Source organism: Phalaenopsis equestris, unplaced genomic scaffold (genome assembly GCF_001263595.1).
Source record: "Phalaenopsis equestris unplaced genomic scaffold, ASM126359v1 Scaffold000911, whole genome shotgun sequence".
NCBI lineage: Eukaryota > Viridiplantae > Streptophyta > Magnoliopsida > Asparagales > Orchidaceae > Phalaenopsis > Phalaenopsis equestris.
The window spans coordinates 1-13149 of record NW_018165350.1 but is presented as its reverse complement, the minus strand read 5'-3'; the positions used below and the strand labels follow the sequence as shown (position 1 = coordinate 13149).

The window sequence follows — 13149 nt, the reverse complement described above, 5'->3', positions numbered from 1 at the left end:
GTAGTGGGATTAAGGCTTTGTTGTTGTTATTGTAATAAGATTTTAAATTAATATAATTCTATAATATAATGAAAAGAGTTATAATTTGATTATTGAGACATGAGAATTTGATATTCTCCAACATTGTTCAACGATGTTGAAAAAAAAATTTATGAGAATGTCATTCCAATGTGGCAACTAGCCCTACTTCAATATGATTCGTATGATAAGTGCATATGGGTGACATTTGAAACCTCTATCCATGTATGATTCAATGATATAAGTGTTGAAGGAGAAGCTGAGTAAAATAGAAAAAGACATAAGAGATTAAATGAATATGGACTCAAACTAGAGTGACAATCATGTTAGATGGGTGGTTAGATATAAGGAATAAATTTTAATAAATATTTCGGTAAATAATCCCTATGGCACAATTTTTATGAAATATGTAGAAATATTAGTTCAAGTGAAGGAGGCACAGTACAGTTTTGTTATATTAGATTAAGTGATAGTATACTGATGAGCATTTGATAGTCCAGCTTATAAGAGTAATTCTAATGCATATAGGGTAGTTGAGAATAAGCTGATGGAGAAACAAAAGCATCTATGTTGAATACCTTATGAATTATGATGCACCCCAATAGAACTAATTTTAGAGAAGTTTGGTAACTTGCCTCAGCATAAAAATACCTAGATCAATGAAAGTTAAGGGAAAAATTTTTCAAATAAATTCATGCTGCAATAAAATGTCCCAACATTTGTGTCACTTTTAGTAGGTCTAAGATGTACTTTCTTTAAGATATCACATTACCTATCTTAGATCTGACCACTTCCATGCCCAAAAAGTATCTCATGGCTCTTAGATCCTTGATTTCAAATTCAATGGAAGGACTTTGATCTTGCTAATCTCTATTTCATTATCATTTATCAAGATCATATTATCGATATAGACAATGAGTATAGCCTTTTTACCTCTGTGTTTGGTTTATGAATAATGTATATTTCAATAGCATTGCATGTATCTATTAGATTTCATACGCTTGACAAACTCGTCAAACCAATTCCTTAGAGATTGTTTGAGGCTTTAAAGTGACTTTCTTAGTTTACAAATCAGATATTTATTTGAGTTATTTTTGAGTCATAGTAGAATTTTCATATACACTTTTTTCTAAAGGTTTACATTCAAAAACACATTTTTGATATCAAGTTGATGTAGTTTCCATTCTTTTTTCACTGCTAAGGAAAGAAAAACTCTTACAATGTTTAACTTGGCCATCGTAGTCAATATCTCGTGTGGTGTTTCCTATAAGGCCAAGTGAAATCTTTGAACACCAACCTAGCCTTAAACATCTCAATGCTCCTATTTGCTTTATACTTGACATTTAAGACCCATTTGCACCCAATAGATCTATTATTTGGAGGAAGTTTTGTAAAGATTCATGTGCCATTTAGATCAAGTGTTTGAATTTTCTCTTCAACTGCGGTTTTTCATTCTGGACTTTAAAGTGCTTCATGAGTAGACTTAGGTATTTGCACATTATCATGATTAGATACAAAAACTCTAAGTTGATGTTAACTTTCCATAGATAACATAATCTTGGATAGGATAATTTGTGCAACTTTTCCTGTCTCTTTTAATTGATTACACCTCCCTTGGAACTTCGAAGATGTGTGAATTCAGATTTGATTGTGAACACTCTTATGGTTGCATTCTGTCTTTATTCAACTTTGTGGATTTCTTTCTGCTAGTATACACGTGAATATCCTTGCCGTTAACCTCAGGTTGGATGTTCTCAACAGGTGAAACTTGGGAGACAGGATGGTTATAAGAAAAGATGATATGTTCTGATGACTCTAGATTAGTGTGAGTATCTAGAGTAGTGTCTCAAGTTTGATATTCACCCGAATTCTCCTCTTTAAAATCAGATTTGGGATATTATGGTTGGTTTTCAAAGAGAGTAATATCCATGGAGTTATAATATATTTTTTTATAATGGAAGAATATCACCTATACCCCTTTTTGTCAGAAGCATCCCCAAGGAAGATATATTTGATGGACTTTGGGTTGAGCTTTATGCGATTAGTTTGGTGAATGTGAACAAAAGAGACAACCAAATTGTTTTAGAGGAAGATTGAGTGAGAAGGCTCTAACATGAGAGTATTTTTTAATTACAATATCGAGAGGGGCTTTGAATCTAAACACTCTACTTGACATTCTATTAATGAGGTAAGTTATTGTGAGCATGACATCTCCCCAGAAAACTTTTCGCACATTGGGAGAAAACAATATAGACCTAAATATCTTGAGGAGATGGCTATTCTTTCTCTCAACTACCTATTTTGTGACGGAGTTTCAATACAAGAACTCACATGGATGATACCGTTCTTTGCAAAGTGTAGGGTGTAAGGATATAATTGAAGTATTGATTTGCATTATCAGTTTTGATGATCTGAATTTCGCATTGGAACTGTGTGGAAATTATATTATGGAAGGGCCGAAAGATTTGTGCAATTTTAGATTTTTCTTTATGAGGAATATTCAACTAATTCTAGTGGGGTCATCAATAAAGGAAACAAATCATTTGGCTCTATTGATGGTCCCTAAATTTCACTGTGGATGATAGAAAAAGGACGTGAGAGTTTGTAATGGGATAAATGATAGACATGCAAGTATGTTTAGTCAATTGGCAAAATTCACATTGATAAAACTCTAGTTTTTTATTAATAAACAGATGAGGTTCCAATTTTGCAACATAGTAAAATTTTGGATAACTCATACGATGATGCCGTAAGAAAACTCGACTTTAGCAGAATCAAGCATAACATTCTCAGGAATATTAGAAGAGGATGATGGAGAAGACACTTGTGTTAAAAGAATAATTTTCCTTGAATATGTATAAATCTTGATTCAATTTAAAACTGCCGATCACCTTTCCTGAATCTATCACCTGAAATTCACAAGTGTTAGAATAGAATCTAGTAACATAGTTCAAGTCACGAGTAAGCTTGCTAATTGACAATAAGTTGCAATCTAATTAGGGAACACATAACACAAAAAACTGAAGATCTTTGGAGACTTTTACTTATTCTTTCCCAACAATCTTAGAGTGAGATTTATTGACAAGTCTAACAAATTTGGAGTCTGTGAACTCTTGATAGTTGGTGAGAGCATGAATACTCCCAATCATGTGATCAGAAGCACATGAATCTATTATTCAATGTCGAAATCTCCCATTGTTAGCGATATAGGAGGGCATGATACATTAGTGTATCATCAAGTTTGTAAACCATTCAGTTGTGCTCAAAAGAAGTTTCCTCAACACCTTGAGTTGTTCCTTGGTGAACGGGCTATGGTTGACCAACCCTTTAGAAGGGTAGCAATATGGGCCTTGATGTCTTACTCTTTCCTTTCTTCTGGTTTTTATTATGCAGTTTTTCTATGTAGTTTATAGCACCTGTCCTTTGTCTGTCTAAGTTTCTTGCAATGTTTACAAAAACAAGGATTAACCTTCGAAGGGGAAATCAACGCCTTCCTATCATATTTGATAATAAATACTACGTTTTTTTAGGCCTGCAGATTGTTAGGGGGAAGAATTTGGTTGCAACTGCTATGGGAAGAAAGGCCCATCTAGCGGCTATTACAAAAGCAGAGTTAACTGACAAGAGGGAACTCAGACTCTTGTTGAGAGATTCAGTTCCTGTTGCTGTTGTTACGACTACTGCTGTTGCTGGAAGGAAGATCCGACAACAACAATGGGAACAACATAGGGCTTGCAGGAAAAATCCAGTGGAGAAGGTGACAGAATCATGTTGCAGGGTAGATTTGCCGGTTCGTTGACTACAAAGTGAACATTAGAAGCCTTGCAGAAAGAATTTGACGAAGGAGGGGGCTGCAAAAGGGATTTACTGTTGCAGGGAAGAGCCGGGGAGGGCCTACAAGTTGGCTGAAGGGATTCCAGTGGTTGTCCGAAGGAGTTCCAACAATTCGAATCAGTTCCTGCGTCTGCTGCAATTGTCTTCACAGATTTGGGATTTTGACTAAAGAGAGAATTATCTCTTTTGGATTTCCAATAGAGAGAGAAAATGCAGCAGCTCAAAAGAGTTCCTGTGACTGTTTTGATTCACAAGGAAGGCAGGACTGGCCAATAACTGCATTTGAGTGTGGTTGCTTCGGTGGGACGCAGCGGTTCCCCATGTGTGGGATTTTCACTAAAGAGAGAAAATCCACCTCTTGGAAGCCTGCACGGAAGCGGAGATTGAAGGATAGGAGTGCCTACAGTTCCTGCGAATTGGCAGTCACAGAGAGAAATGGGGTTTGTAATGAAACCTCTGATACCATAAAGAATGTTGGAGAAATCAAATTCTCTTATTTCTAAATAATCAAATTATAACTTATATCCTTATATATTAAGAAACGACTAGGGCAATCTTAATTATGACCATTACAACTTATCAAAGATAAAATTAACTCAAGAAGGAAAGAAATGTGACATAACAAAATGAGAATAAAAAAGAATAACACTAAAATAAGAAACTCAGAATTCCACACATGCAAACGCGTTGGTGTGTCTCTTGAGCATTCTTTGGAGACATCTTTTGAATTGTAGTTACCCCCTTTCCATGGCTCATGTTATTCTCTATATTTATCATATTGTGATCTAGGGGGCCTCTGTCCCTTTGCTAAACATTGGTTGCAAAGATGATGAGTCTTGGACACTACGTTCACTCTCATAATAAGAGCCGACACAAATTATATCATCAAATTGTCGTTGTGCAAGATGTTTTGACATTGTCAATATATTCTTATTTAATCGGATTCTCTTTCATTGTTTTTGGCACTTTAGCACATAATGCAACCGTTTAATGTGAGCAAGAGAGGAGCCATAATTACATTTTAAATGTGTTACACCCACAAACGGGCCGGTCTGGAAACGACCGACCGATTGCAGTACAGCTGGCCTACATGCGGTCTGGCTTTGGTCGCAGGAAGAAGGGGAATGACCCTGGCGAGGCACAGAGGAAGGAGGGGGTGGGGTCAACTCGGGCCATACTCTCATATTCAAGGAGGAGAAATTGAGGGCAATTGGAGGGAAGTTTAGAAGGAAAGTTTTCAAATGCTGTTGAGGATTCTATTAAAGGGGGAACCTAAAGTTTGTTTTATTTTCATGCATTATCTTGTGGCTACTGTGTTTTTCTTCTTTAGGTATTGTTCCTAGCAACGTCTAGTTTTTGGGAGTGCCGATCTAACTCTTGGAAGTAGTTCATCTTTGTATCTTGCTTGTTTTTTCTTTGATTTTTGTTAGAGCATCCGTTATTTGTGTTTTTTCCACCCATGTATTGCGATTTCATCGTGGTTTGTTTGCTGATTTTGGTATCGAGGCGTATCAAATTGGTAGCAGAGCCTAGATCTTGGTGGGATGACAGTAAAGAATGTTGATGTGCTAGAAGGAGAGGTGGGGCAAATTCGATGCGGAATGGAAGAAAAGTTTGCTTTCATGGAGGACCATTTTTCTTCTATTGAAAGTCAAATGAATCATGAATTTGAAGGCATAAAGGAAATGCGAGAGATGATGAAAAAACTCATGTAGATGCAATTCTAGGCCATGCTGACTGCTCCTACTGCAAATTCTAACCAAGGGTTAATCAACGAATTCTTGGCTAGGTCAAAGGGGAAGAGATTGAGCGAGAAGAAAGTGAAGAAGACATCATCTACCTACAAGATCATCCCCCTAGGACTCTGAGAGGAAGGGGAGTGGAGACTTTCGATGGAGGGGGATGAGCTGAAAATTGGAGGGATGATGGAAGGGGCACGAAAGAGTATGATGGAGGAAGGAGGGAATCGAGAGTGAGATATGTCTATGATTGCATGAGGTAGTTTCACCCTAGATACACGGGAGGTGTTCGTTCGTGTTCGGTTCGTTTACACCCCTACACGGGAGGCACACGGGAGGTAATTCTGGAGGGAGAGGAAGTTGGGGTGGAGATGCAAGGGCCAGAGAACTGAAGCTGCCAATCTTCGAAGTGGAGGATGCATATGGATGGATGGAGTGATACATTTACAATCAATGGGTTGACTGAGGAAGAAGCTCTGGCAGCCATGACAACATGATTATGCTTAGAGGGGAAGGCTTTAGCATGGTTCCACTCGTTATTGTTTGAAATATAAAATAATATAAAATAAGTATATATAAAAAAATTATTATATTTTAGAATTGGATGGAGGCAAGATATTCGATACACTCATGGGAGTAGTTTAAGAATTGTTTGTAGGAACTTTTACGAGCCATTTGAAAGGAGATCTACGCAAGCAATTCTATGCTCTGACTCAGGAGGGGATGATTATGGAGTACCGGGAGAAGTTTGAGCTTTTGTCAAGGAGGTCGAGGGGGATTTCTGTAGCAGGCTTGGAAGGAAATTTCTTGAAAAGTTTGAAGCTCGACATACGAGCGGCCATCCACCCATTGAGACCGCGTGGATTGAGGGAGATGATGGAGCTCACACAGATGATGGAGGATGAGAAACAGTTGAAGAAGACTGACAAAATCTACAACACTGTGGGATGCTACAAGAGCACCGTGATAGCCACGACATCGAGGACCCAACCGATATCATTTTAGAAAATGACGCCTAAAGAGAGGAGAAGTAATTTCAAGCACTTCACAAATGTAGAAGTGCAGGACAATAGAGTTAAAGGATTGTGCTACTGCTGTGACTATAAATACGCCCCATGACATCGTTGCAAGGAGTTCGCCCTTCAGGTTCTTTTAGTTCAAGAGTAGGATACAGAGTGAGGACTTAGAAGAGGAAGTAGCGGAGTAGGATCATCTGCATTTGGATGTGGCGGAAGTGTGCCTTAATTCGGTGGTGGTATTTACGCGAATCACACCATGAAGGTGAGGGGATGGATCGCGGAACAGTCGATTTCGGTGTTGGTGGATAGCGGTGCCACACATAACTTTATCTCAAATCAAATTTTGGAGAAGCTAGGGTTGAAGGTTGTTACTACAGAGAGCTTTGGCGTCATGACAAGGACAGGGAAGGTGGAGAAAAGTAGGGGAATTTGCAAGACGATGGTTTAGACACAATATTGCTTGCAGGTGGTGGAAAACTTTCTTTAGATTTGAGCAACACAAATATGATTCTGGGGATGAAGTGGCTGCGAACATTGGGAGAGATGAAGTTGGATTGGAAGTCCTTAATGATGGGGTTCCAAGTGGACGGTAGAAATGTGGTGCTAAGAAGAAATGCTAGCTTGTGTAAAACTATGTTGTCGCTCAAAAGCAAGCTTATGCAAATCTATGGTGCCGCGCAAAACCATGGTCAAGCCGATTTAAGGAGCATGACCGGGTTACTTGGTAGAGTTGCAGAGCATTGAGGAGGTTCGAGATTCAGAGTTAGCAGAGTTTCCATAAGGGTCCAAAACTGCTGTAGTAGTTTACTAATGTTTTATAGCAGCCAAGCGAGTTACCCCCTCGGAGGGAGCATGAGCTTGCTATCTCATTAAAGGAGAGTGTTTCTCTCATTAGCGTCAGACCATATAGGTACCCCAGATTTAAAAGAATGAGATAGATAAGCTGATCCGAGAGATGCTCGGGCTGGGATTATCAGGCCCAATCTAAGCCCTTTTTTTAGTTCCATCCTGTTGGTGAAGAAAAAAGATGGTAGTTGGAGATTTTGTGGACTGTTGGACTTTGAACAAGGAAACAGTGTTGGACAAGTTTCCTATTCCTGTGATTGATGATTTGCTGGATGAGCTTTTTGTGACAGTTATTTTTTTCAGAAATTGATCTGAAGGCGTGGTACCACCAGATCTGGATGAATCCGACGGATTTACCAAGACAACATTCAGGACACATGAAGGATATTATGAGTTCTTGGTGATGTCGTTTGGCCTCACCAACGCCCCGACGACATTTCAATCCCTCATGAATAGGGTTTTTCAACCTTATATTTGGAAATTTGTCCTGATTTTCTTTGACGATATTCCGATCTTAAGTCATATAGAGACAGCACGTGGGGCACCTGAGGACAATCTTGAAGGTGTTGAGGGAGCATCGGTTGTCTGTCTAGAGTACCTAGGACATGTGGTGACCAGATCAGACATAGGAGTGGATCAGTCCAAGGTTGAAGCTATGGTTGATTGGCCCTTACCAAGGAATTTGAAGGAGTTGAGAGGATTCTTGGGTTTCACAAGCTACTACCAGAAGTTTGTGAGAGGATACGGAATGATAGCATGATCACTGATTGAGCGGTTGATGAAAGACAATTTTAAATGGGAAGAAGCAACAACATAGGCCTTTGAGCCACTAAAGAGGGTTCATGACTAGCATATCGATCTTAGCATTTCCAGATGTCAGTAAACCATTCATGGAGACAGATGCGTCAGGATATGGATCGGGAGTAGTGCTCATGCAGGACCAGCAACTGAGTGCCTACTTCAGCCAGGTTCTTACACCCAGCGCGAGGCTAAAGTCCATATGAGCTTGAATTGATGGCAATTGTCTTGGCTATTTAGAAGTTACGGCTCTACCTGATAGGATGACATTTCTTGGTCAGGACAGATCAGAGGAGTTTAAAGTATCTTTTGGAGCAGCGAATGGTGACTGAGGAGCATCATAGATGTCTATACAAGCTAATAGAGTATGATTTTGAGATTCAGTACTGATCAGGAGTGTAGAACACAGCAGTTGACACGCTGTTGAGTAAGATGTTGATGACCCTATCGGTATCCTTGGTCCTATATTGGGACGTTTGAAATAGGAGAGCAAAAGGGATGAGGAGTTGTGGAAAATAAGGACCGAATTACTACAGGATTTGAACAATCATCTAGGATATGCATTGAGGGGACAACAACTGCTCCACCAGGGGCGATTCCTGCTACCTAAGTCGTTAGAATATATTCCTAGATTATTACAAGAGTTTCATGGCAGTGCGATTGGGGGCTATTTAGAGGTGTAGAAGACCTACAATCATTTGGCGGCAAAGCTTTATTGAGTGGGGATGCGTAGAGATGCGAAGAAAAAAGTGTCAAAATATGATGTGCTCCAGTGCCACAAGTACTTGACCATAACACCAGTTGCTACAACCATCAACATTATCGGAGAAGGTTTGAGAAGAAGTGACGATAGATTTTATTGAGGTGTTGCCACGGTTAGAAAGGTTCACGGTAATTATGGTGGTCATGGATCACTTAAGTATGCACATTTTATTCCCTACGACATCCCTAAACTGCTGCCTTAGTCGCGACACTGTTTATCCAGGAAGTAGTCTTTTTGTATGGGGTGCCAGAAGCGATCGTATCAAATAACAAGGTGTTCCTCAGCCACTTCTGGAAAGAGCTATTTGGTTACAAGGGACAGTCTTTAAAAGAAGCACCATATATCATCTCCAGACTGATGGACAAACGGAGGTGGTCAACAGGAGTGTGGAAACATGCCTGCGCTTTTTTGTATCTGATACACTGAAATTATGGACTAAGTGGATTGCATGGGCTGAGTAGCGATATAATATTTTATACCACATCGCCGCACAGACAACCCATTTCAAGATATTGTATGGATGGGATCCACCTCACTTGATATATTATGGGCATATCACTACACTAGTATCCAAAGTTGATTAGTACTTGGAGGAGAGGGACAGGATACTAGTAGGCTTGAGGGACATCTTTTGAGGGCTCAAAAAATCATGAAGAGGAACATAGTCTACTTGAAGTTGGACCCTACTGACAGAAGACATTGGCCAGGAGGAGAAGCGAGAAACGTTCACCGAGATACTTTGGGCCTTATGAGGTGATAGCACGCATCAGGGCGGTGACTTACTATTTGAAGTTACCATCATTATCTGCACTACACCTGAACTTCCATGTATCCCAGCTGAGACAAGAGATTGAAGATCACACAATCTCATCTACACTGCCGCCGACACTGACAGAGGACTTGGAGCTGATTCTGGAACTATTACAAATGAAGGAAGTGCGCTGAGTAAGGGGAATGAAGAAGGTATCAGTTAAGTGGAAAGAACTGCCAGACTATGAAACGACATGGGAGCCTTATGAGGTGATCTACAAGCAGTTTCCATCTTTTCACCTTGAGGAAAATGTCTACAAGCAGTTTCCATCTTTTCACCTTGAGGAAAATGTTTTTTTTTTTTTTTGGGAATGAGAGTAATGTTACACTCATAGACGAGTCGGTCCAGAAGTGACCACCCGATTGCATCATAGCCAGCTCACAGGCGGGTCGACTTTGGCGCGGGAAGAAGGGGAGGGACCCGATGAGCTGCAGAGAAAGGAAAGGAGGTGGTGGGGTTCACTCGGGCCATAATCACATTTTCAAGAAGAAGAAATTTAGGGGAGTTGGAGGGAAGTTTAGAAGGAAAGGTTTTAAATGCTGTATGAGGATTCTATTAGAGGGGGAACTTAGGGTTTGTTTTATTTTCATCCATTATTTTGTGGTTGCTGTGTTGTTCTTATTTTGGTGTTGTTCTTAACGACGTTTAGGGTGTGGGAGAGCTGATCTACCTCTCGAAAGTAGATCATCTTTATATCTTGCTTGTTTTTTCTTTGATTCTTATAAGAGTAGCCGTTAATTGTGTTTTTCGACCCATCTATTTCGATTTCATCATGGTTTATTTGCTGATTTTGGTGCCAAAGTGCATCAATATGTGTCATCATTATCTTCAATGTTGACTTGCATACCATGTCTCCATATCAGATTCTTTGGATGACTCATTGTAGATTTCTGTTTGTCTCTAATCATTTCTTTTAAAATTTTAGAATGAAAAAATTGTTTGAAAATTTAAAAATTAACAAAAAAGGGGTTAGTGTTATAGAAATTTTAAGACCTTGTGAAACTTGGAAGAAGACTATTTAGCAAGGAGGGGGCATATAAAGATGACAACGATGCCAAAAGCTTCATGCAACGACGGTGGAAAAAGTTACGAATAGAGAGGGAGACGACATTAGGGACAATTGCATGTGTGAGCCAAAGCTTTTGTAACAAGGTGCAGAATAAGGTGGTGTCAGTGGCAAAAGCAACAAACAATATTGAGCGGTGATGCTGGGATGGCTAATTGGGATGACATTCTGAGAGAAGAGAGGGGACCATGTGGGAGGGCAAGGCCCAAGCGTAAGGAGTTGTGCACTCGGTTTAGGTGTCAGACCATTGAATAAAAAAAAAAAATATTTAAAAAAATCCTCTAAATGAATGGGCATATACCTCAGTCTAATTGTGGCGAGGCTTGCCTCACTAAATATTAGGCGTACGTCTCGTCCAAGTCACTCGAGCCGTGCGCCTCAATGCAATCTTTGGTTCAGTTTTATTGAGGTGCACTTCAAGTTCGACAATTTTAAATGATGATGACAATAAATTGATTTTAAACCTAGTAGAAAGAGCAAGAATGGAATCTGTAACAATCCCCAGGCCAGAAAGCTTTTTTTTGGGTATCTACTCGTGTGGGAATTCCAGTTGTCCTATGCCTCCTTCTCATCACCTTCAAATGCAAAAGATGAGCAGACTATTGATATGCTTCATTCAGTAATTTTAAAATCTATTTCATAAGCAATCAAATGAATAAAAAAAAGTCGCCATGAATGGCTACAAATACAAGAGAAGACAATTGTGATTTTAAAGTGTAGAAACTTTCAACTGGTTTGGAATTAAATGCATTGATTCTGGATGATCTGTTGCATCTACTTTGACAGTTTTAATTGTTTGCGATGCATGGGTATAACATGACTTATTAAAGGGCTATTGGCTAAATCATCACCAAAATACTGAAACTCAAAAACTTTGTAAGTTATGTTCTGGATCACTATCTACATTGTGATTATGTTTAAAGATTATTTGCAGCACTAGATGCAAAAGTAAAATTGAAATGAAAGTAGTTTTTTTTTCTTTTAAGGAAAAAAAAAATCCATCTTTGTTGATGCACATGCAAACACTTCCAAATATAGATACGTCCTCTCTCTCTCTCTCTCTCTTTCTTCCTCTCTCTCTCCGTCTCTCTCTCTAACGATATGTATGGTTTCTGTTTGTGGTTGTCGTATTGCGTCTTGTACAATTCTATTTTTAAGGATCTGAACAATTTACCTGTTGTGTTATTAAAACAGGCGTACAAATCGTTGAAATTTGCTTGGCTACTAGATCACATAATGGAGGCTTGATCAATTTGCAAGAGCTTTGCAGTCTACTCTCCCAACGAAGAAAGACTGCTCGAGAAGCAATATCTGAAGATGATTGTCTGCGTGCCATTAGTAAACTGAAGGTACTCAAATATGTTAAATATTCAAATACTTTGGTGATTATATCTTGTTTAGTGTTGATTGATGAAATTGGACTTTAATGTTTTCCCTTTATTAGAATATCAGCTTAGTAAAATAAAATTTTCTTTTCTCAAAACCATTAAGGTTTGTTGTTGTGTATATGTAGCACTCAAGTTTGACCATTTCATTCTTTGCTAATTAATCGTTTCTTGTGATATTGTTCATAACAGGTCCTCGGTAGTGGTTTTGAGGTCATCTCGATTGGGAGGAAGAAACTTGTTCGATCAGTTCCCACCGAGTTAAATAAAGATCATAATGAGATTCTGGAACTCGCTCAGGTTTGTGTTAATATCTGAGTCAGAGTTATTATTCTGTGATGTCACCCAGTGTCATCAGTTTAGAGTAGAAATGGAATTGTTTTTGTGTTTTTGTAACAATCTACCTGAAGAGACGCTGAGGTCTAGTTTTCTTGTTGAAGAAAGTGCCTTCCCTCTCTTGCCTGAAATTTTAAAGGATTGGTCAATATTTGATTCTTTCTAAATTCCAAGAGTTCATTGCATGCAGATAGTAGCGTTTGGTTAACATTAGGCTTTCCAAGGAGGATGCTGCCCAGGCAGTAACTCTGCACTTCTAAAACTTTTATTATACTATTTGCTAAAGTATTTATTTTTGTTACATCATCATACATCAAATGCATGTCATAAAATACTTAATAAAGCAATTACCTTTTCTTTCCTACCTGTGCTGTTTTGAACTTTGTGTGCTAGACGTATACCCTTTTGATGTTCCTTAAATGTCCAATGTGGTTTTTAGTTTTTTTAGGTGTGCCCGTTTTTAACTCAGATTTTTGTAAGTGTTTAATTCAGTCCCTCAACTCACTATATTTTACCCAAATTGGTTTTCCGTCT

At 38.9% G+C, this 13149-nt stretch overlaps 1 protein-coding gene across 2 annotated transcripts in view; it reads left to right on the top strand.

The window, feature by feature from the left end:
- The window catches only part of LOC110032298 (vacuolar protein sorting-associated protein 22 homolog 1), a gene marked incomplete at its 3' end in the record, with an annotated part of 35987 nt that extends 23408 nt beyond the window's left edge, over window positions 1-12579 (top strand). For both annotated transcript variants that reach the window (XM_020735879.1, XM_020735877.1), the window contains 2 exon segments: window positions 12089-12243; window positions 12472-12579. In XM_020735879.1, coding sequence (XP_020591538.1) covers window positions 12089-12243; window positions 12472-12579 — 263 coding nt within the window.
- Between the last annotated feature and the right edge of the window lie 570 nt (window positions 12580-13149).